Source organism: Pongo abelii, chromosome 12, assembly GCF_028885655.2.
Source record: "Pongo abelii isolate AG06213 chromosome 12, NHGRI_mPonAbe1-v2.0_pri, whole genome shotgun sequence".
NCBI classification, from domain to species: domain Eukaryota; kingdom Metazoa; phylum Chordata; class Mammalia; order Primates; family Hominidae; genus Pongo; species Pongo abelii.
Genome location: NC_071997.2, coordinates 88,340,528 through 88,365,953, shown reverse-complemented (window position 1 = coordinate 88,365,953; position 25,426 = coordinate 88,340,528). Strand labels below are relative to the sequence as shown.

General features: G+C 39.4%; 1 protein-coding gene across 3 annotated transcripts in view; it reads left to right on the top strand.

Moving 5' to 3' along the window:
* The window catches only part of PPM1B (protein phosphatase, Mg2+/Mn2+ dependent 1B), a 77,843-nt gene that overhangs the window by 21,913 nt on the left and 30,504 nt on the right, over positions 1-25,426 (top strand). For all 3 annotated transcript variants that reach the window (XM_054546670.1, XM_009237339.3, NM_001134092.1), the window contains 2 exon segments: positions 12,910-13,769; positions 20,927-21,044. In XM_054546670.1, the coding sequence (XP_054402645.1) occupies positions 12,924-13,769; positions 20,927-21,044 (964 nt within the window). In that variant the 5' untranslated portion in view covers positions 12,910-12,923.

Below are 25,426 nucleotides of genomic sequence, written 5' to 3'. Positions count from 1 at the left end.
GTCCAGGAGATTGCTTTGGCTTACTTTAACTTTCAAAAACCATCAAGAATTTTTGGGTTTTGTTTGTTTGTTTGTTTTTAAGAAGGGGGATGGATTGAGACAGTCATGTTTAAATCTGAAAAGCTGTTTTTTTGTACTGTACTGTGTTCCATTTGTTAACATCCTGTTATTCTATGGAAGCCAGATGAAGTATCTTTTTGAATCTGAGGATTCTGATTTCTGATTTAAAAGAAAAAATCTTCTTTCATTGAGTTTTTTCCTTCTCTTCTCCCAGTGTTTATCATGGCTTTAGTGCTGCTGTGTCTTTCTTTCTTTCTCTCTCTCTCTTTCTGAGACGGGGTCTTGCTTTGTTGCTCAGGCTGGAGTACAACAGTACAATCATGGCTCACTGCAGCCTCAACCTCCCAGGCTTAAGCAGTCCACCCATCTCGACCTCCTGAATTGGCTGGGATCACAGCCACATGCCAACATGACTGGTTAATTTTTTAATTTTTCGTAGAGATGGGACTTTGCTATGTTCCCTGGGCTGGTCTTCAACTCCTGGCCTCAAGCGATCCTCCTGCCTCAGCTTTCCAAAGTGCTAGGATTACAGACAGGCAAGAGCCACTATGCCCAGTTTGCTTGCCTGCCTGCCTGCCTGCCTGCCTGCCTGCCTTCCGCCTCCCCCTCCTCCCCTCCCCCCTCCCCCCACCTACCTCCTCGCCCTCCCCCCATCTCCTCCCCCTCCCCCTCATTTCTTTTACTGGGATCACATAGCAACAGAGGAAGCAAGATAGAGAGGGGAGGTGCCAGCTTGGGTTTTTTGTTGTTGTTTTTCCCCCAAGCACTTCAGCCTTGATCTCCTGGCTCAGGTAATCTTCCCACCTCAGTCTGGGTAGCTGGGACTACAGGCATGCCACCACCACGCCTGGCTAATCTTTTTGTATTTTTTATAGAGATGAAGTTTCACCATGTTGCCCAGGCTGGTCTTGAACTCCTGGGCTCAAGCAGTCCACCTACTTCAGCCTCCCAGAGTGGTGGGATTACAGGTGTGAGCCACCATGCCCAGCCATGCTGCCTTTCTTTCTTCACATGCCTCATTATCCTTAGCTGTTTATACTTATTCTTAAATATGAATACAGAATTCATCTTAAGTTTCTTGAGAAAAGATAGAACACTTCTGCTTTTTGTCTGTATGAGAGGAGACTGGGGTTGATGGTTCTCCATAACTTAGTTTCACCCTCATTCTTACTTGCAGGCATGATCCTATCTTACTACATCTGTGAACGTACTGTGTCTGAGTTCTCAAACTGTCTAGGATTCCCTCCGCAGTTCTAACTTGCTAAGCTACTGGTCCTTCCGTTCTTTTTTATTTATTTTTTTAAATTTATTTTCGAGAGCCTCTGTCGCCAGGCTGGAGTGCAATGGCGTGATCTCAGCTCACTGCAACCTCTGTCTGCCAGGTTCAAGCAGTTCTCCTGCCTCAGCCTCCCAAGTAGCTGGGATTACAGGTGCCTGCCACCATGCCCGGCTAATTTTTTGTATTTTTAGTAGAGATGGAGTTTCGCCATGTTGGCCAGGCTGGTCTCGAACTCCTGACCTCGGGGGTTTCGCCGTGTTGGCCAGGCTGGTCTCGAACTCCTGACCTCGGTTTATCCACCTTGCCTCCCCAAAGTGCTGGGATCACAGGCGTGAGCCACCGTACCCTGCCCATTGTTTTTTATTAATCACTGCTTCATGGCTTCCAAAGGCTTTTGATATCTCTCCCCATTGATGGCATACCTCTCGCCCCCATTTCCTGCTCTTAATTTTTCATTGCTTCGTGTTTTACGCCTTTTTAAAATTTTTTCTTTACTAACATTTTGATGGCATATTGGGAGGGATTAGAGATAAATGGCTTTGTTCCACCTGTCTTGAACTAGAAACCCTTTTATCATATGGATTATATCGTATGAATGTGAATGTTTTCATTACAAAAATATTTCACAAAAGATTAAGCTACCATTGGGCATTGTGGACAGATCATTATTTGATACGAGTAGAGAAATTTGAGTATATTTGATTTTTTTTTTTTTTTTTTTTTTTTTTTTTTTTGAGACCGTCTTGCCCTGTTGTCCAGGCTGGAGTGCAGTGGCCCAATCTCAGCTCACTGCAGCTTCTGCCCCCAGGTTCAAGCGATTCTCTTGCCTCAGCCTCTCAAGTAGCTGGGACTATAGGTGCCCACCACCACATCCAGCTAATTTTTTTGTGTATTTTTAGTAGAGACAGAGTTTCACCATGTTGGCCAGGCTGGTCTCGAACTCCGGACGATAGGTGATCTGCCCGTCTCAGCCTCCCAAAGTATTGGGATTACAGGCGTGAGCCACTGTGCCTGGCCAAGTATATTTGATTTTGAGAAAATATTGAAACTTACTCTCATGTCTTTTTTTCCTGTATCACTTTTTGAGGCTTTTCTCCCCTTTGCTTGTTCTTACTTTTTAAGGCATTTTTTCATTTCTTTTGAAAGTAATTTTAAAGAACTCTCAAAAAATTTAGTAGGCAGATACATTTAAATGAGTTGATCTTTTTATTTGTAAGCGTTAGACCAGGCGTCTGTTCAAACAGAAGTGACATTTATTTTGGCTAAACAGTTTCTGTTCTACATATGTGTTTACATAGCATTTTCACACTCCGTAAATTGAACAGAGCAAGTACCCATATTTTTGTTGACTAAGTTTTACTGTAATATTTGTCAAGGAAATGGGTATTTAATGACCATTTAATAATAAAAGAAATTGTATACAATTATTGTGTTGAAATAAGATTTTACTGAGACACGAACTGTTATATCAGTGTGTGCAGCTTATTTGAATAGTTTGGCAGCATGAACATTTTTGCTTCTTAACATAAGGATCCATGTTCTCATCACTAAGATTTAACAGACATTAACATTTTGCTGTTTGCTTCAAATTGATCTCATAGAGAAATGTTAACCAACTTTAAATATTACCACTTCACTATTTCCCTTGAAGTAAGTACTATCAAGTTGGTCTTAGTAGTTTTAGTGTTTATACTACTCAAGCGTGTTTTTAAATACTTTTGCCACATATTCGTGTATGTAAACTAATCTGTTGCTTTGTAAATTTTATTTGTTTGTGTTTTTGTTTTTTTGAGACGGAGTCTCATTCTGTTGCCCAGGCTGGAGTGCAGTGGAGTGATCTCGGCTCACTGCAACGTGCATCCCAGGTTCAAGCTATTAGCCTGCCTCAGCCTGCCGAGCACCTGAGATTACAGGCGCCCGCCACCATGCCCGGCTGATATTTTTCTATTTTTAGTAGAGACAGGGTTTCACCATATTGGCCAGGCTGGTCTCGAACTCCTGACCTTGTGATTCGCCTGCCTCAGCCTCCCAAAGTGCTGGGATTGCAGGCGTGAGCCACCGCGCCCAGCTTCTGCTTTGTAAATTTTATAACTTTGCATAATGGCATCACACTGTATGTATCATTTTCCAGCTACTTTGTTTTGATTTACTCATGGTGATACAAGTTAATGTAATCCATACTTTTAAATTCTGTAGAGATTTACATTGTATCAGCATCATTGTATGCTTCTGCTTGTATATATGTGAAAATTTCTCTGGGTGGATACTCTATAACCAACAATTCTTCAGGAAATTATATGCATTTTTATTCTACCAAATATCACTCTGGAGATTTCTCATGCTGTTTGGGTTCCTAATTCTTTATCTGTGACTTATTTTTTCCCCCTTTTTCCCTCTGGGAAATTTTAGGTTTTATCTTTATCATCAGTGTTTTGAAATTTCAGTTGCTTTTTGTGTCTCTGTGTGTGTGTGGTCGGTTCTACTTTCAATCCTGACACTTAGGGTGTTTGGTTCTCTTTCCTTTTCTTTTTCTCTCTGTCATAGCTGTTAGTTTCAGGACTGATCCTGTAGCTTTCTTAGTTTTATTCCTTACTACTTTGAGTCTGTTTGGTTTTTGTGTGGGGGAGGGGTCTGGGGGATTTTACTTTGGATTTTTTTTTTTTTCAGTTTGATTTTCTAAACTTCTATTGAAAATTTTTTGTCATTTTAATTATTGTTATGTTATGTTATGTTATGTTATTGTATTGAGATGGAGTCTTGCTCTGTCGCCCAGGCTGGAGTGCAATGGCGCGATCTCAGCTCACTGCAACCTCCATCTCCCGGGTTCAAGCGATTTTCCTGCCTCAGCCTCCCGAGTAGCTGGGATTACAGCCCACAACCATGCCCGGCTAATTTTTGTATTTTTAGTAGAGACGGGGTTTCGCCATGTTGGCCAGGGTGGTCTCGAACTCCTGACCTCAGGTGATTCGCCTGCCTCTGCCTCCCAAAGTACTGGGATTACAGGCATGAGTCACTATGCCTGGCCTGTCATTTTTATTTTTAAAATGTTTTCTTTAACTCGACATTATAATCTTACATATTTATTAGGTACAAAATGATGTTATAACATATGTATGCAGTGTAAAATGATTGAATCAAACTAATGAACATATCTATCACCTTAAATAATTATTATTTATTCCACCTGTCTAACCACAACTTTTTATCCTTTGATCAACATCTCCCCATTTTGCACCACCCTCCCAGCCTCTGGTAACTACCATTCTGCTCTCTGCTTCTATGAGTTTGATTGTTTTAGATGTCACATGCAAGTGAGAATATACAATATTTGTCTTTCTATTCGTGGCTTATTTTACTTAGCATAATATCCTCCAGGTTCATCCATGTTGTTGTAAATGACAGAATTTCCTTCTTTTTTTTAAGGCTGAACAGTATTCCATTGTGTATATATACACCACATTTTCTTTATCCATTCATTCATTGATGGACACTTAGGTTGATTGCATAACTTGGTTTTGGTAAATAATGCCACAGTGAACATGGGAGTGCAGATACTTCTTCCACATACTGAATTCAGTTCCTTAGGGTTGTATACCCAGAAGTGGGATTGCTGGATCATATGGTAATTCTGGTTTTAGTTTTTTGAGGAATAGATAGTTGTCCAGAATTACTGTAATTTACATGCCCACCATCAGTGTACAAGGGTTCACTTTTCTCCACATCCTTACCAATACCTGTTATCTTTTCCTAATAGCCATTCTGACAGGTGTGAGATGATATGTCATTGTGCCTTTAATTTGCGTTTCCCTGATGATTAGTGAGGTTGAGCATTTTTTCACATATCTATTGGCCATTTGTATGCCATTTTAATTTCAAAAAGCACTTTTCTTTCCTCTGAATTTTTTTATTTTGAAAAAAATTTTTTTTAGAGACATGTTCTCACTCTGTTACCCAGGCTGAAGTACAGTGGCCCATCACTACAGTCTTGAACTCCTGGGCTAAAGCAGTCCTCCCGCTGCAGCTTCCCTAGTAGCTAGGACTGCATGTGCTTGCCACTGTACCCAGCTAATTAAATTTTTTTTTTCTTTTTTCTTTTTTTTTTTGAGAGACAGAGTCTCGCTCCATTGCCCAGGCTGGAGTGCAGTGGCATGATCTCAGCTCACTGTAACCTCCGCCTCTCAGGTTCAAGTGATCCTCCTGCCTCAGCCCCCCCAGTAGCTGGGATTACAGGCACATGCCACCATGCCCGGCTAATTTTTGTATTTTTAGTAGAGATGGGGTTTTACCGTGTTGGCCAGGCTGGTCTCGAACTCCTGACGTAAGGTGATCCACCCGCCTTGGCCTCCCAAAGTGCTGGAATTACAGGCGTGAGCCACTGTGCCCGGCCTAAAAAATTTTTTTTTATAGAGACAGAGTTTCACTTTGTTGTCCAGGCTGGTCTCGAGCTACTGGCCTCAAGCAATCCTCCTACCTTGAACTCCGAAAGCGCTGGGGTTGCAGGCATGAACTACTGCATCACCCAGCCTGGTTTTGTTTATTTGTTTGTTTGTTTGTTTTTAATATCTTTTTGGTTCACGAATACAATACTTTTTTATTTCTCTTAAGAATGTTTTTCCCTAGTCCCTGCATGGTTTTTTCCTTCTGATTCCTTTTTGTTTGATTTATTTTGCTTTTCATGTTGTATGTTTCCTTTCAGTATCTGGTAATCTTTGGATAGCTCCTCATATTTAAGTGTAGCCCTGACAGCCTTGACAGGGATGTCATTTGATAGGCCTCACTGTAGGATGATTGTGGAGACCAGGCATTTTATGGAGTATTCCTGTGTGTAAGTAATCTGTGGGTACTTTCTCTGGGACTATTGAATTTCCTCAGAGAGCAATAGAGCTGTTGCCTGCTTGTGGTTTCCTTGATTTCTGGGAGTTGGTAAAGAAGGCTGAGCAGGCCGGGTGCATTGGCTCATGCCTGTAATCCCAGCACTTCGGGAGGCCGAGGCGGGTGGATCACGAGGTCAGGAGATGGAGACCTTCCTAGCTAACACGGTGAAACCCCATCTCTACTAAAAATGGAAAAAATTAGCCGGGCGTGGTGGCGGGTGCCTGTAGTCCCAGCTACTTGGGAGGCTGAGGCAGGAGAATGGCGTGAACCTGGGAGGCGGATCTTGCAGTGAGCCAAGATCACGCCACTGTACAAAAAAAGAAGGCTGAGCATATCAGCATTCATTAAGCAAATTAAGCAAATTTATGGTTTATATCACTGTTTTTCTGTAAGGCTTCTTACTCTGGTCCTCAGCTAAATCTGCTATCTCTAAACCCAGAGTCTCTATAGTTCACTCTTTGCAAGATAAACCTCCAGTCTTTTGCTTTTTTTTTTTTTTTTTGAGACAGGGTCTCACTCTGTCACCCAGGCTGGAGTGCGGTGGCGCAGTCACTGCAACCTCCACCTCTTGGGTTCAAGTGATCTTCCTGCCTCAGCCTCCTAAGTAGCTGGGATGACAGGCGCGTGCCACCACACCAGGGCTAATTTTTGTACTTTTAATAGAGACAGGGTTTCACCATATTGGCCAGGCTGATCTCGAACTCCTGACCTCAGGTGATCTGCCCACCTCAGCCTCCCAAAGTGCTGGGATTACAGGCGTGAGCCACCCCACCTGGCCTTTTTTTTTCTTTTTTCAAGAGACAGGGTCTCACTCTGTCGCTCAGGCTAGAGTACAGTGGCATGATCATAGTTCACAACAGCCTCAATCTCTTGGGCTCAAGTGATCCTCCTGCCTCAGCCTCCCAGGTAGCTGGTGCTGCAGGCATATGCCACCATCCTAGGCTAATTTTTTCCCCAATTTTTTTTTTTAGTAGAGATAGGGTCTTGCTGTGTTGCCCAGGCGGTCTCGAACTCCTGGTCTCCAGTGATCCTCCCGCCTAGGCGTCCCAAAGTGCTTGGATTCCAGGCATAAGCCACCATGCCCAGCCCAGACATGTATTAAAACTACCAAACAGGCCAGGTGTGGTGGCTCACACCTGTAATTCCAGCACTTTTGAGGTGGGAGGATTGCTGGAGGCCAGGAGTTCAAGGCTGCAGTGAGCTATGATTGTACCACTGCACTCCAACATGGGTGACAGAGCAAGATCCTGTCTCTAAAAATAAAAAATACATGTCTGCAACCTATTTAGTAATCTTCTCCTTTGAGTGGTGGGGTCTACGTTCCTTTGTCTTCAATCTGAACAAGACTTAGTGACTTGCTTGTAACCAATAATGCAGCAGAAGTGACTTCTGAGGGTGGGTCAGAAAATACCATGTAGCTCTGCCTGGGAAACCAAGTGACATGTAAGAAGCCTGACCATGTTGAGATCCTCAAACTGGAGAGGCCACATAAAGATACTCCTTGGGACAGTCTCAGCTAAATTCCTAGCCAACATCCCTCATCAGCTGCCTATCATGTTAAGTGAGCTTTCAGGTGACTTTCTCCCCATCCAATATTTGTGTGCAATAATATGAGAAAACCCAAGTGAGAACTGTCCACTTGAACCCTTACAATTAATGAGCCAATACTGATACATTGTTAGCTAAAGCCCATTATTTATTTGCATTTTCTTAGCTTTAACCTAATGTCCTTTTTCTATCCAAGATCCCATTAAGGATGTACCACATTACATTTAGTCATCATGTCTCCTTAGGCCCCTGTTGGCTGTGGCAGTTTCTCAGGCTTTCCTTGTTTTTTATCACCTTGACAATTTTGAGGAGTACTGGTCAGATATTTTGTAGGATGATTAGACTGGGGTTATTATGGATTTTGTTTTGGAGGAAGACCACTGAGGTAAAGTGCCTTTCTCATTAGATTATGCCAAGAATATAAACCGTTGATGTCAAGTTTGATTACCTGGCTGAGGTAGTGTTTGTTAGATTTCTCCACTGTAGAGTTATTCTCTCCCTCGTTTTCATTTTGTACTTTTTGAAAAGAAAATAACTGCCCATTCCACCCTTATGAGGTGGGAAGTTGTACTTGACCTCTTTGAAGGTGGAAGATCTACATAAACTATTTGGCATTCTTCTGCATTAAAGGTTTGTGTGGTATCCCCATTCATTTACGTATTCAATCCTTTATTTTTATCAGCAAAGACTCATGAATATTTGTACTATGGGTTATAATCCAATATTACATTATTTTGTTGCTCAGATTGTTTATCCATTAAAAAAGAAAATGATCTGTCATAGACCAAGAGTGGTTATAACATCTCAGAAATAGAATCACTGGATCGGAGTTTCCAATTATTATATAATCTTGGTATTTTTAGGATACATTTCTAAGCCACCTAGCATGATTTGCAAAATCACAGGTGGAGAGATTTTCCATAGCCAGTCCACCTTGCTTCATCCAACACTGTACTTGGAATGACTTAACTGAGGCTTACCTTTTAGTTTTCATTTTTTAAATAAACTTTTAATGTTGAAATAATTTCAGATTTACAGAAAAGTTTGCAAAGGTAGTACAGAGTCTTCCCCATCTACCCCCTACCCAGTTCCCACTAACGTTAACTTTTTTTTTTGAGACAGGGTCTTGCTCTGTCACCTGTCATACCACTGGAGTGCAGTGGTATAATCAGGGCTCACTGCAACCTCAACCTCCCAGGCTCAGGAGATCTCCCACCCCAGCCTCCTGAGTAACCCAGGCTACAGCCGTGTGCCACCATGTCTGGCTAATTTTTAATTTTTTGTAGAAATCGGGTCTCATTATGTTGTCCAGGCTGACCTCGAACTCCTGGGCCCAAGTGCTTCTACCTTGGCCTCCCAAAGTGTTGAGATTACAGGCATGAGCTACCACACTTGCCCACTAATGTTAGCTTTTTGCATTTACTGTAGTGCATTTATCAAAAACTAAAAAAAAAACTAACATTACTCTTCTGTTAACTAAACTCTAGTCTTTGGATTTCACCAGTTTTTCTAGTAATTCTGTTTATCTGTGTCAGTATCCAGTCAGGGATATGACACTGAGTTGCCTTTTGAACCCCTGAACATTTATATAACTATTATTTATTTTTTAAAAGGAAGAAAAAAGCTTGTAATACACTAGCCACTGAAGCCCAGAGTTTGAGAATGCAAGATTTAGGCTAGTCTTAATAGGTTCGATTTCTGATTTGCCACTTAGTTGTGTTGTCTGGATACCCTAGGTATCCCAGTTTTCTCAATGGTAAAATGAGAATATAAATAGTGCTAACCTTACTAAGTTGTTATTAGAATTAAATGATATAGTGTATATCAGTATCTTAGTGTAGTGCCTGACATATAGAACTCATTAAAAAATGAGGCATTGTTATTGCTATTTATGTTACTTTTCTAGTCGAAAGAGCAACATACTAGCCTTCAGAAACCTTTGGGAAAAATTTTATCCATGAGCCTGAAGCGTCCCTAACACCACCTCATTTTCTTTGATAGGAAGCAGATGGGATTGACAGATTGTGCTGTTCTTAAGCAAGGCTTGCCAATGTCCATGTGCCCCCTCTAAAAAAGTGTGCCAAGTGCAGTAAGGAGGAGAATTTTGAAGTATTTGGTCGTCTTTTTTTGAAGTTTTGTGATTTTTTTGTTTGTTTGTTTTTGAGACAGTCTTGCTCTGTTGCCCAGGCTGGAGTACAGTGGCACGATCCCGGCTCACCACAACCTCCGCCTCCCAGGTTCAAGAAATTCTCCTGTCTCAGCCTCCCGAGTAGCTGGGATCACAGGCACCCACCACCATGCCCGGCCAATTTTTGTATTTTTAGTAGAGACGGGGTTTCACCGTGTCGACCAGGCTGGTCTCAAACTCTTTGCCTCAAGTGATCAGCCCGCCTCAGCCTCCCAAAGTGCTGGGATTACAGGCATGAGCCACCGCACCCAGCCTGAAGATTTTTTATTAAAGGTCTCCCTGATAATTGTTTGCTTTTTTGTTATTTGTTTTTCTAAAGAGTAGAATTTAAATAAGTTAATGTTTGTGAAGCATTTAAGACAGAGCCTACCACAGAACAAAGCACTACAGAAGTATTTGCTTATTCCTTGGTCCCTCAAATAAGATAAAAGCGTAACATAATGTGCCTCTGGTGCAAAAATGAAATGAAATAATAAGAGGTACGAGGGCCATTAACTCTCTTAGATTACTTCCCTGGTTGTCTCTGCAGGGGCTTGGTTTTGGACCAGACCTATCTGCAGTCTGCCCCATCATGCTCTTAAGACTGTTGAAGATTCTTACTTTTGGTCATAGGGCTGGTAAAAGTGCAGGTAGTGTCTGGCATTTGTAATTACTAGGGAATAAAGGGAGAATGAATTAGTTTAAGCAGTTTTTTCACTACGTATTTTGCAGTTTAAAATTTCATTACAATCACAAGTATCCCGTATATGGCTACTAGAAAGAAATGGTCCTGGCCAGGCGTGGTGGCTCGTGCCTGTAATCCCAGCACTTTGGGAGGCCGAGGTGGGCGGATCACAAAGTCAGGAGTTCAAGACCAATCTGGCCAACATAGTGAAACCCCATCTCTACTAAAAATACAAAAAATTAGCCGGGTGTGGTGGCGCGTGCCTGTAATCCCAGCTACCCGGGAGGCTGAGGCAGGAGAATGGTGTGAACCTGGGAGGCGGAGGTTGCAGTGAGCCAATATCATGCCACTGCACTCCAGACTGGGCGATAGAGCAAGATTCCATCTCAAAAAAAAAAAAGAGCCGGGTGTGGTGGCAAGTGCCTGTAGGTCTCAAAAAAAAAAAAAAAAAAAAAAAGAGCCAGGTATGGTGGCACGTGCCTGTAGTCCCAGCTACTTGGGTGGCTGAAGGAGGAGAATCGCTTGTGAACCTGGAGGTGGAGGTTGCAGTGAGATGGCACCACTCAACAGAGTGAGACTGCATCCCCTCACCCCCCAAAAAAGAAAAGTGATTTAATAAATACAACCAACAATTCTGTTTCATTTGCATTTAAGTATCTTTTAAAGTTGTCTTTTCAGATGAAATAGCCTATACAAGCAAGCATATAAAAATGTACTTAGAACTAGGCTTTAAAATCATTGTATCACAGAGAATTAAACCAGCATGTTCAAAAGTAATCAAGCATATTCTGTTACATTGCTCTCAGTACAAAATATGACATTCTACTGATAGAATGAAAAATAATTTTTACATGATTTTAATCTTATCCTTTCAGGACTCTCTTTCTATAAATACATTTGTAATTTATTAATACAGTATCACGTATAACCCAGGAAAATTATAAAACTGGTATGTAACTTATAAATATTTACATATATATATCGAATGGTTCATCAGATTTTTTAAAATGGGGATATGTAATTTTATTGTAAAGTTCAATAATGATCATACCTGGAAAAAATCTCACAAAGATACGTAGACCCAAATGGAGGTAAATTGATCTAGACCAGTGTCTCTCAAAACCTTAAATCACCAGCATGCTTTTTTGGTGATTCCATCTAAGATCTAGTGAAAAAAATCCTTAGGTGTGGGAATAGGGCTATGAAGTGTGCATTTTGAGCAGATATAACAGCAAACATTTTATGGTGTTTATTGTGTTTTAAGTGCTGTTTTAAGCACTTTACATTGACTCATTCTTCACAGCAGCCCTATGAGGTATAGGTACAGGTGACTAAGAAATTTGCCCAAGGTCACCTAGTTAGAGTGTAGGGTTAGCATTGTATGTAGAAAACATACCAGAGAATTCTTTTGCATACTTTTGGGAACCATTACTCTAGTCTAAGTCATTTGAAATTGGGAAAGTTTAATTCTATAAAATAGTAAAGTTGGATAGGCGGGGAGAGGGTGATGCATAGTAGTACTTTCCAGTTCTAAGGATTTTAAGTCTTTGTCAGTCAACACCGGGTAGCTACTTCATGGATTTTAAGTTCAGCAAAGTGAAGTCCATTTTTTAGCACCATGTTAAAGGTATGTTTTTAACAGAATCAAAGTAATGATACGGTTTTCAGTTTTGTAGATACATAGTAAAAGTGATAAAACCAAATGTGTGTAGAATGGAGATTTTTATGTTTTAATTGAATTTTGGGGTTGTCTTTAGGTTCACTGTGAGGAGAAATCTTGATTTCAATACTTGCTTTTGAAAGTCTTCTAAAATATATTAGTATACCTTCCTGCCTTGATTTATTGAACAAGATGACTCACTGTTTTGAATATTCTCATTGTCCAGTCTTCTATAAACTTACATGTCGAACCCTAGACTCACCTTGTAAATTAAATCAGAATAAAATTATTAACGAAGTTTTATTTCTTGTTTTTCCTTTCTCCTAGAACAGTGGTCTCAACGTGGCTGCACATACAAGTCACCAGAGAGGCTTTTAAAAGATGATATCTGTGTCCCATCCCTAGGAATTCTGATTTAATTGGTCTGATTATTCTTACGCACTAGGGCTGAGAAACCACTGTTCTGTAGGATGTAGGGGAGGAAATTTCTTGGACTTTTGTTGTTGCTCCCGTAAATTAGGATAATACTAAAAAAAAAAAATACTTGAGGTAGGAGTTACTAGACTATAGAGGGAATATTGTAGATATATTTTCTGTCAAATTTAAACATTTAACACCTGCATTTTTTATTTCAGATTTATTGCTAAACATGGGTGCATTTTTGGATAAACCCAAAACTGAAAAACATAATGCTCATGGTGCTGGGAATGGTTTACGTTATGGCCTGAGCAGCATGCAAGGATGGAGAGTGGAAATGGAAGATGCACACACAGCTGTTGTAGGTATTCCTCACGGCTTGGAAGACTGGTCATTTTTTGCAGTTTATGATGGTCATGCCGGATCCCGAGTGGCAAATTACTGTTCAACACATTTATTAGAACACATCACTACTAATGAAGACTTTAGGGCAGCTGGAAAATCAGGATCTGCTCTTGAGCTTTCAGTGGAAAATGTTAAGAATGGTATCAGAACTGGATTTTTGAAAATTGATGAATACATGCGTAACTTTTCAGACCTCAGAAATGGGATGGACAGGAGTGGTTCAACTGCAGTGGGAGTTATGATTTCACCTAAGCATATCTACTTTATCAACTGTGGTGATTCACGTGCTGTTCTGTATAGGAATGGACAAGTCTGCTTTTCTACCCAGGATCACAAACCTTGCAATCCAAGGGAAAAGGAGCGAATCCAAAATGCAGGAGGCAGCGTGATGATACAACGTGTTAATGGTTCATTAGCAGTATCTCGTGCTCTGGGGGACTATGATTACAAGTGTGTTGATGGCAAGGGCCCAACAGAACAACTTGTTTCTCCAGAGCCTGAGGTTTATGAAATTTTAAGAGCAGAAGAGGATGAATTTATCGTCTTGGCTTGTGATGGGATCTGGGATGTTATGAGTAATGAGGAGCTCTGTGAATTTGTTAAATCTAGGCTTGAGGTATCTGATGACCTGGAAAATGTGTGCAATTGGGTAGTGGACACTTGTTTACACAAGGTATGTAAACTTTTTTGTCGTTAAAATAACATGTTAATTTTGAAAAGTTACGGTAGGTAAAGTTAAGCAAACTTAAAATTTTAAAACTTTTAATATTTTCACAGAAGCTGTATATTTTGAAATACTTTACCAGAAATGAAACCACTGTTTTCTTTGCCATCCCTGTTTGTCCCAGCCTTCTAATTTGAAAATTAAGCTTGATAAATGTGAGGCATTTGTTGTCATTTAAGTATTTGATAGCTCGTTGCTATAGCAAAAGCATTTACAGAGTGACTTTTTCTTGACATTGGCAGTAACCATCTTATGCCTGATTGTGAAGCAGCTTGATAAAATATGTATATAGTAGAATTCTGTACTAGATACTACTAAAAGATCAAGAGCCATGTGAAATATTGGAAGATGTACTAGATGCCTAGCCTATATAAAATTTAGTCCTGAGCCTCCTAGCAGTGAAGACAAAAACTGAAATAAAAATATGGGTTGTATATTTCTCATTGTCTTCTAAAAGCAGCTCTTATCTGGCAATACAATCTAAAAAGGATTTACATGTGGCTCTCTATGTAAGTAATACATGACTTGATGGATAGTATCTTTTGTAGAAGATAAAATTCTTTTCATATAGATGTTTTTATTATTTCTGATTAAAAACCAAAGGCTTATATAAAACATAATCTTGTGAAAAATTCCTGTGGAACGCTAAAGTTTATTTAGATTTGTAATTTTCTATGAATCATTGCTTGATACAGTAATAGAAAAAAAGACCAGAGTAATAGATAATTGGCAATCCTTTGAATGTCTTTAAAATACTCAGTTGTTTCAAGTGGGTTTTTGACAGCATCTATATATAATTCAATTAAAATTTGAGTTATCTGGCCAGTGTCTGGAGTGTGTAAGTATTTGACTGAAATACTTTTATTTATATGAAATAAATAAAAGGGTTTGACTTATTTATTCTGTCTAGATTAGAACCATTGTATCTCCCTACTCCAAAATTTACTGTGGAAGGTATGGGCATAACCTTTTCAGAAAGGATCTCTGGGTCTCTGGAAATGCCCAGATTTTGGTTAAGTACAGATTTATTTTTAATAGAATGGAAAGAGACAGTTTTAAAAACAGAAGATTTAAAGGCCGTTCTTGTCAGTGGACAGCCTTTTTCTGAAAGGATTTTAATGATGGTACCCTCTAGCTCCTCTGATTTTTATTTTTAACACACTGTATCTTTTTACTTCTGGATGAGTTAAGAAGTATTGATGGTTGTCAGTGATCAAATAGTAAGTGGGTCTAAAATTAATGTATTTGTCTTTGAACTCTAAATGAAGCAATTCTGACCTGTAGATTTTTGAGACAAGCATAGGCGTATGTTTGTTGCCTGACTAGCTAATGAAAACAGCGTTTTCCCTAATTATAAAAAAAAAAGTATATACTTATTATTGGAAAAAAAATCCAGATGATAAAGAAAATATAAAGAAACACTCAAAATTTTGCCATCCACCTAAGTCAGCTACTTTCATTGTTGTGGTGTATATTGTTCCAGTCTTTTCTGCCTGCCTGCGAGTGTGTGTATTTTTGTAAAACCGAGATGATTATACTTGTTATTCTACAGCCTGCCTTTTCCAACAATATATTGTAGAGAGATCTCCATGCCTATAAGTATTGATCGGTATCATTTTTCTTGGCTGCATAGTATTTTATTGAAAGAATGTGGTTGTGAGGGAGTAGCCAAAAAATCTATTAGGTCTGTAATTTGGACTAAGGAAAGAAGTTTGTGTTAGTAGATTAACTCACTTATCCATTGAAGGGATGCTAGTTTTTGAGGATTTTGACTCGACCCTTCTGAATGAGGTTTAAATATTTCTGGTGGTATATCTTCACTTGCTAGCTTTTATCAATTTAGAGTGATTAAATGTTCATGTTGATAGTGTTAAAAGATTCTAGATGGCATCCTAGAATCTCAGAAATGAAGAATGATAATAACAGACAAGAAGTTGGGGCCCATGATTCATTCAATGTTAATGGAAGCTGACCATCATAGTTCCTTCTAATGGAGCTGCATTCAAATTGAAATCAGTTTGGAGGTTTGAGTTGAAACAAAACAGACTTAAAATTATTTTTGAACCTTTGAAAGTTACTTATGGAAACCTTCATTTCTGTTTAACTTCGTAATTTTGTCTTTCCATTTATTTGTATTTGTAAAAGCAAGGGTTAGCAATAAGATCAAATATAATTACTTTGAATTTACTCAGAAAAATTGTAAGTTAAAAATTCATGGAAAGCACTTAGCAATTGCTCAGTAGTTACCTGCTTTAAGAGGAGAGGAAACATTAATAAGTAGATGTTTCCCTGATAAAAGATTTAAATGAAGTCTTAGTTTTTTCTAACACCTCCATCACTTGTCATACTTTCATGATTTATAAGCACTTTTATCTTAACTCATTAAATCTTGGGAGGTTATCATAATCATAATCATAATCGTGGTAGTATTAGTAAATTATTGCTTTCTGTAAGCCAAATGCTATTCTAAATACTTTACATATTTTAACTCATGTAATTTTCACAACCATATGAGGTAGTTAGGATCACGAGGTCAGGAGATCGAGACCATCCTGGCTAACACAGTGAAACCCTGTCTCTACTAAAAAATAGAAAAAATCGGCCGGGCGTTGTGGTGGGCGCTTATACTCCCAGCTACTCAGGAAGCTGAGGCAGGAGAATGACGTGAACCCGGGAGGCGGAGCTTGCAGTGAGCCGAGATCACGCCACTGCACTCCAGTCTGGGTGACAGAGTGAGACTCTGTCTCAAAAAAAAAAAAAAAAAAAAGATAAGCATTTTTCAGGGTTGCCAATTAATATTAATCTGTAAGTATTGGATGACTATGGTCAGGTATTATCCTATTTAAATTAGGTATTTAACTCGAGGGGAGAATGGGAGCTAAGAAAGCAACCCTCCCATTTTATTTCTAATGCTGGCATTTATGGTGTTTACTGCCAACTAATTTCGGGTTGTTTAAAATATGTAACTGCCACTTGCATAGCTTTTCATAACTTGTAAATTATACATACTTATTAATCCTCATAGTAACTTTCTGAGGTGAACAAAATAAAAGTTTTTATTTTTTAATTTGCAAGTAAGGAAATGGAGGTTGTTTGATATTAAAAGATATCCGTAAGTCATATACTTGGTGAGTATTGAGGCTGAGACTAGTTTTCCGACTCAAGTTTAGTATTTTTGTTAGCAATATTTCCCAGAAGGGTCTGATAAAATAAAGAAGAGTGTGTGTGGGGGGGGTGGGGGGGGGCAGGGTGGGTGTGTGTGTGTGTCTGTCTGTGTGTTTCGGTTTTCATGGTCTGAGAAATTTTTCCCCAAGGGAAACATTAAGACTAAATTTTTTTTGTAACAAATACAAAGATATTTGAAGTAAAGTGATTCCCCATGATGTTTCTGCTTTCCAGTCTCATCTCCCTTAGGGAACCACTGCTTATGGTTTGCTGTATATCTTTCCAAATGGTTATTTGTGATTATTGATAGAAATGTATAAACATAAAATAGGATTTTTTCTTTTTTTCTATTTTACAGAAAGATCATGCTATGTTTGTTACTTTGTCACCTGTTTTTTTCTTAAATTATAAAAGTCAGTATTCTTTTAAGTGGTTCTTTTAAAACATTATTTGATTCTCCAAAATTTCATTTATATACCATCTACCAGAAGCCTATTTATTTTAAAACATGAGATAGTACCTCATAGTTGGATAAAATTGAGGGAAATTATCATTTTCCAAAGGCAACATCATTCTATATTAATTTATATAACATAGAAAATGTAACCCCCTCAATAATTGTTTAGTTCTAAACTCAGGAGAATTGCTTGAACCTGGGAGGCAGACATTGCAGTGAGCTGAGATCGCGCCATTGCACTCCAGCCTGGGCGACAGAGTGAGACTCCATCTCAAAAAAACGAAAACAAACAAAAAACTGTATCAGATTATTTTCTGTTTAAGTTTAGGTGCCCTTATTTATGGCAGGGGCACTGGCTTCTTTGATCTAGTACTATAATTATTGAGAGTGTTAACTGCTATGTTGTAAAAAGTAAAAAGAACATGTAATAATCAATTTTTATATGCAGAGCTAATTTCTTTACTTATCCAAACTGGATTTAGAAAAAAAAAAAAACATGTTTTATTTATGGACTTAGTGAAAACTTTGTACTGATTATACAAGGATGATTTGTCTCTAAAAAACAGAATGGCACAAAGGAAAGGACCTTTTCTATTGCTGTATAACAGCTACTGAAACATATTTATACTTGGTGTTAAGGGGAAAGCCATCTTTACATAGAAATAGAAGCAAGCCAGGCAAGGTGGCTAAGAAGCAACATCACTGAAATCACACATGCCTGACATGTAAATATAAATTATTTCCTTTAAATATCTTTGGAGAACCATAAATTTATTGGAACTCTCTTTCAATTAATTTTCCAAAAGTATTTATATTTTATAACTTATAAAAATCGAATGGAAATTAGATAAGGAAATGTTCAACAATGCTCATGTTGTTGTTACCAAAACTAAAAAGGGTTAAAAGAAATTAGATTTCTAAAAGTGTAAGGTCATTAATTCCGTTTATGCATAAAATTGCTTTATAAAATGTAATTATGCTTGATTCCTTTTTTGTTGTTGTTTTGTTTTAGAAGGGGTGTCTCACTATGTTGCCCGGGCTTGTGTCAAACTCCTGGCCTCAAATGATCCTCCTGCCTCAGCCTCCCAAACTGCTGGGATTACAGGCAGCCACCATGCCCAGCTGTTTGATTCTTGAATGTCCATGGTGTACTTTAAAATTATTTTTAATTAAAAAGTTTTGCTTGACCTGCCCTTATGACATTTATACAAGTATATTCATATAACCAAACACATACAGTATTTCTAATATAAAAGTTTTGGTGGGTTTCATTAAGGAATGAAATTAATTTGGCCAATTTGGAAATTCTTGTTCTTCCAGATAACCAGGAATCTAATGAAATACTCATGTTGGTTCCTTCTTCTAAAGCACAACAATCTGTGACAAGTTAATTTATTTTGAAGTCTTCTGAAGACCCAACCTTCACTGCCTTCAAACTTTACTCCCATTGAATTAGGAGGTGAAGGCAGAAGTTATTCAAGGCCACCTGTCTTTTGGGCTGTGTCATGTAGGTTCTGAAAGGCGCAAGTCTGAACCAAGCCATGCCTGCCTAGATTCTAACCATAATAACTGAAAAGACTAGAATCAGTGTGGTCTTGGTTTCTTTCACTTAAGTTGGCAAATTTGGCAAACTCCACTATCAGACAAAATAGCCTACTACCTCCATTGACTTAGTTTTTTAGAGTGAACAGAAAAAGAAAGTTTGAAAAAAAAAAATCATTATTCCAAGAACAGTTTCATCTGCTCCTGCTCTTAGAAACTGAGTTAAAGTAGTATATCTTTAGAAAAAGTAATGAGAAGATATTTTTAATTTATTGCACGTAATCTCATGGTACTAGAGTAGTGTGTATTATATGCTTTTTTTTTTTTTTTTTTGAAAGAGAGTCTTGCTCTGTTGCCCAGGCTAGAGTGCAATGGTGTCATCACGGCTCACTGCAATCTCCACCTCCCAGGCTTAAGCGATCCTTCCACCTTAGCCTCCCAAGTAGCTGGGACCTGGGACTACAGGTGTGCGCCACCAAGCCCAGTTAATTGTTATATTTTTTGAAGAGACAAGGTTTTGCCATGATGCCCAGGCTGGTCTGGAACTCTTGGGCTAAAATTAAAATGGTCTGCTCGCCGAGGCCTCCCGAAGTGCTGGGATTACAGCCATGAGCCACAGTGCCTGGCTTTATGCTTTTTTTTTTTTTTTTTCCCAGGCTGGAGTACAGTGGCGCAATCTCAGCTCACTGCTCATTGCTCACTGCAACCTCCACCTCCCGGGTTCAAGTGATTCTCCTGCCTCAGCCTCCTGAGTAGCTGGTATTACAGGTGCACACCACCATGCCTGGATAATTTTTGTATTTTTAGTAGAGATGGGGTTTCACCATGTTAGTCAGGCTGGTCTTGAACCCCTCACCTCGTGATCTGCCCTCCTCAGCCTCCCAAAGTGCTGGGATTACAGGCATGAGCCACCATGCCCGGCCTATGCTTCCTTTTTAACATAGTAATTTGTGACAGTGTGGTTAAAAGGGAGAAATAAAATATGTCCTTAAATTAGCTATTTTAGCCACTTTATAAAGATCCTGAAACTATTTGCGACTATACAGCAATCTGATGTCTTTTCTTTAAAAGTTATCACATGACTACAGTTGGATCTCAGTTGTCCAGTTACAGTCCACCCTGTTGCTGTGCCCTCTGAATAGTTTCTTGTATTAATAGTTGTGGGGCTGGGTGCGGTGGCTCACGCCTATAATCCCAGCACTTTGGGAGGCTGAGGTGGGTGGATCACCTGAGGTCAGAAGTTCAAGACCAGCCTGGTCAACATGGTGAAACCCTATCTCTACTAAATATAAAAAAATTAGCCGGGCATGGTGGCGGTCATCTGTAATGCCAGCTACTCAGGAGGCTGAGGCAGGAGAATTGCTTGAACCTGGGAGGTGGAGGTTGCAGTGAGCCGAGATCGCGCCATTGTGCTCCAGCCTGGGCAACAAGAGTGAAACTTTGTCTCAAATAGTAATAATAATAATAATTGTTCAGTTTAGCATTTTGGGTATTCTGCCGAATAACAATTTTCAGCTATGTTAAATTCACGGAGTCGTAGCATTGCTCTGAGGCAGTTTAAAAGCTAAGCTGGAAAACATTTGCATATGTGTTTGGGAGGATCCATTGTGGACTTAAGCCAGCTTGGGAATAGACAGTCTTGAGTGGGAAATAGTTTAGAAGATTTAATATGTATTGAAGATATCTTCATTTCTCAGACTGGAATGGTTGTGGGTAAGAATAGTTCACCAGAATTAAGAATACAGAAATGCTTACAGATCTGCCCATACGTAGACACCTTGTTTCTTCAAGTTGTGTTTTTAGTAGTTCATTGGAATAAAAATGAATGTGTTAAACATAAACGTTCTGGATGATTAAATAAACTATAATTGCTTAAAGTATTTTGAAGTAAAAGTTGATTGTAGAAATACAATTTTTTTTCTTTTTTTTCTTTAATATACAGGGAAGTCGAGATAACATGAGTATTGTACTAGTTTGCTTTTCAAATGCTCCCAAGGTCTCAGATGAAGCGGTCAAAAAAGATTCAGAGTTGGATAAGCACTTGGAATCACGGGTTGAAGGTAAGACAGATGCTGTTTAAAAATATAGACAGGCCAGGTGCGGTAGCTCATGCCTGTAATCCTAGCACTTTTGTCGCCTGGGCGACACAGCAAGGCTCTGTCTCAAAAAAAAAAATACAATTTAGAGAGGGAAAGTATTCTTTTTGTTTATCAAATGATTATTTTAAAATTTCCTGGTCAGGCGTAGTGGCTCACACCTGTAATCCCAGCACTTTGGGAGGCTGAGGCGGGCAGATCACAAGGTCAGATCGACACCATCCTGGCTACACGGTGAAACCCTGTCTCTTCTAAAAATACAAAAAATTAGCTGGGCATGGTGGCACACACCTGTAGTCCCAACTACTCGGGAGGCTGAGGCAGGAGCATTGCTTGAATCTGGGAGGTGTAGGTTGCAGTGAGCCGAGATTGCACCACTGCGCTCCATCCTGGTCGACAGAGTGAGACTCCGTCTCCACAAAAAAAAAAAAAAAAATTCCATAGGACAAACAAGTATTTCAAAACAAGTCCTTGAAAAAACACATCTATCTGTCTAAAATTTACTATCTTGGACCAATGTTTCGGGATTTATTGACAGGGAGAAGACAAATATGTCTGTTTTACCACCAAAGAGAAACATAATTTGAAGGTAGTTGGTTAGAGCCTGCTGCATTATTTTTTTCTTTCTTTTTCTTTCCCTGCATACATTCCTAATAGTAAGTGGAGAACCCAGTGAAATTTCCCCTAACAGTGTCATGAAAAGCAAGTACTCTTAATTCCACTAATACTAATTCTCCCTTCTCGGGTTAATTATCATTGGAATTCATTACGGTATCCTTTCCCTTTTATTGATAGAGTTAACATTAGTGTTTCAAAAGATTATTTTACATATTTTTTTAAACTTCATTTGGCAATAAATTTTTTTTTTTTTTTTGAGATAGGGTCTTGCTCTGTTGCCCAGGCTGGAGTACAGTGGCATGATCTCGGCTCACTACAGCCTCAACTCCCTGGGCTCAAGTGATCCTCTCACCTCAGCCTCTCCCAAGTAGCTGGAACTACAGGCACGTGCCACCACAGCTGGCTAGTTTTCTTTATCTTTTGTAAAGATGAGGTCTCACTGTGGTGCCCAGGGTGGTCTCAAACTCCTAGACTCAAGCAGTCCTCCCACATTGGCCTACCAAAGTGCTGGGATTACAGGCATGAGCCACCACAGCCAGCCTAATAATTTTAAACATACAGAAAAGTTGCAGAAGTATTACAGGAGCTCCCATGTACATGTAGTATCCTTTACCTAGATTCCTTGTTTGTTTATGTAATACCACGTTTGGCTTATCTCTATATATACTTTCTGTAACATTCTCATTTTGTCTCTCCCTCCTTCCTTCCTTCCCTCTCCCCCTCTCTCTCCTCTTATTCCCCTGCCCCTCATATTACTAACCTTTTTCCTGAGCCAAATCAATTGAAAGTTGCAGATATATCAGTACTCCTTAATAAAACGAAGATTACATAACACTACATAACTGTAGTACATCCATAAAAATTAGGAAATTGGCCCAGCACGGTGGCTCACACCTATAATCCCAGTACTTTGGGAGGCTGAGGTACGCAGCTCACAAGGTCAGGAGTTCGAGACCAGCCTGGCCAACATGGTGAAATCCCATCTGTACTAAAAATACAAAAATTAGTCGGGCGTGGTGGCAGGTGCCTGTAATCCCAGTTACTCCGGAGGCTGAGGTGGGAGAACTGCTTGAACCTGGAAGGCGGAGATTGCAGTGAGCTGAGATCATGCCGCTGTACTCTAGCCTCGATGACAGAGCAAGACTCCCATCTCGGGGAAAAGAAAAAATTAAGAAATTAACGTTGATACAATATTACTATGTAATCCACAGATCCCATTTAAATTTCCCTAATTATCCCAGTAATGTCATATATAGGTCCAGGATGCAGTCTAGAGCTTGTGTGCTGCATTTAGCTATCATGCCTCTTTAGTCTCCCTCAATGGAAAAAGTTCCATAGTCTTTTTTATTTCTGTTGACCTTGACGTTTTTCAAGAGTACAGGTTTGTGGAATGTGCAGCTTGGGTTGGCTGATGTTTCCTCTTGATAAGATTTAGGTTATACATTGGCAGGAATACCGTGGAAGTGATTCTAGATTCTTCTCAGTGCATCACAATCAGGGAGGCACGCGATGTTGATTTATAATGTTAACGTCTTTTGTGACTTGCTTGGGTTGTTGTCTTTCAGGTTACTTAATTAATAATTGTGTTATACCTAATAAGTATTTAATAAATATGTTATACTTATTCATAAGTATTCTATGGGGAGACACTTTGAGATTGTTAATAACCTATTGCTCATTAAGATTTTAGCAGACAGTTTTAGCATCCATTTGCGATTTTTGCCTGAAGAATGATAGCCAACTGGTGATTTTCTGATTCAGTCATTTTTTTTTTTTTTGTGATGGAGTTTCACTGTTGTTGCCCAGGCTGGAGTGCAATGGTGTGATCTTGGCTCACCGCAACCTCTGCCTCCGGGATTCAAGTGATTCTCCTGCCTCACCCTTCTGAGTAGCTGGGATTACAGGCATGTGCCACCACACCCAGCCAATTTTGTATGTTTAGTAGAGACAGGGTTTCTCCATGTTGGTCAGGCTGATCTTGAACTTCCTGACCTTAGGTGATCCGCCTGCCTTGGCCTCCCAAAGTGCTGGGATTACAGGCGTGAATCACCATGCCTGGCTCAGTCATTCTTTTTATATGTATTAGCATTTTACTGCACGGAAAAATTTTCTTTTCTGCCTGTTTGTTTATATGAGCACAGACTCACGGATTCCTGTTCTATTCATTGTATTATCAACTGTTTCAGCCAATGAGAGCCTCTTAAAACTTGTTGTAGCATCTTTTTGTCCTGCCTGCAACTATACAGTACTACAGGATTTATTATAGTTTTCTCCCTTTTCATATTTATAACTCTCTTCTACAGAAAGAAACCTGTCCTCTACTGTCAACCCAACAAATCTGTCACTGCGAACCCTCATGCATATGCCTTCCTCACTCCACATTGCCCATTCCAGTTCACCCTATAGCCGTCCTAAAGCTATGCTTACTTGGTTAGGCATGAGTATCCCATTCTGGACCAATTTGTGGCCACTATTTCCCCCTCCACTCCCTGAAAGATTTGTTTAGCTTAGCTAAGCAAATCCAATCGTGTTGGACAAAATTATTCAGGAACAAGAGAAGGGAGAAGCTAGTCTGTTTATCTTTAACATAATTGCTGATATGTTTGAGTTTAAATCTGCCGTCTTTCGTGTTTCATCTATTTTTTTTTAATCCTCCATTCTTGCCTTCTTTTAGATGTATTCCAGTTCATCCTAGGATTTGCTTATTAGTTACACATTCTTTAAAAAACTCCATTTAGTAGGCCGGGCATGGTGGCTCACGCCTGTAATCCCAGCACTTCGGGAGGCTGAGGCAGGCAGATCACGAGGTCAGGAGATCGAGACCTTCCTGGCTAACACGGTGAAACCCCGTATCTACTAAAAATACAAAAAGAAATTAGCCGGGCATGCTGGTGGGCGCCTGTAGTCCCAGCTACTCGGGAGGCTGAGGCAGGAGAATGGCGTGAACCTGGGAGGCAGAGCTTGCAGTGAGCCGAGATCCCGTCACTGCACTCCAGGCTGGGCGGCAGAGCAAGACTCCATTTCAAAAAAAAAAAAAAAAATTCTATTTAGTAAAAAGGAAAAAATTTTGTGGTTACCCTGAGAAAATGAGAATTTTTCAGTCTTAAGGCCCTTTTCTTTTTTTTTTTTTCCTTTTCTGCTTTCAACCCTGAGAAGCTAAGTATCATAATCTTAATATAACCTTTTGGTTTTATATATGCTGTTTTTAAGATATGAGATTACTGTTTATAAAGTTAGGTTGTCAATCTTTTTTCTTTTCTTTGTGGGAGAACTTTGATATCATACCAAGCTCTTCCACTCAAGGAGGTTACGTAGTTACCTGTATTTTCTCCTAACACTTTTATGTTTTGATTCTTTTTTTTTTTTGGAGAAAATACGTTTGAATGATATAACTTACGATGATGGTATAATAGCTTGTTGAATTTGGCCTATTATGAGTCATTTTGTATATAGTAGGTCACAGTAATTGGTGAGAGTTTTGAAGTGTGAAGATCTGTGATTTCTAATATATAATTACAATTAAAAGTATAAAACCAAGAAGAGAGTCTTTTGCAAATTTGGAGAATGGGGATTTATCTTTTCTGTCTCTACAACTATCTAGCTAGGCACCCTAAACAAGGTGCTTAAAGTTTTTTGTGCGCCTACAATTTCCTCAGCCCTAAATTAATCTTGTTTTTAGGTCTCAGAGCTTTTGAGTCTCAATGAGTCCTGCTTTGAGGGTGATGGAA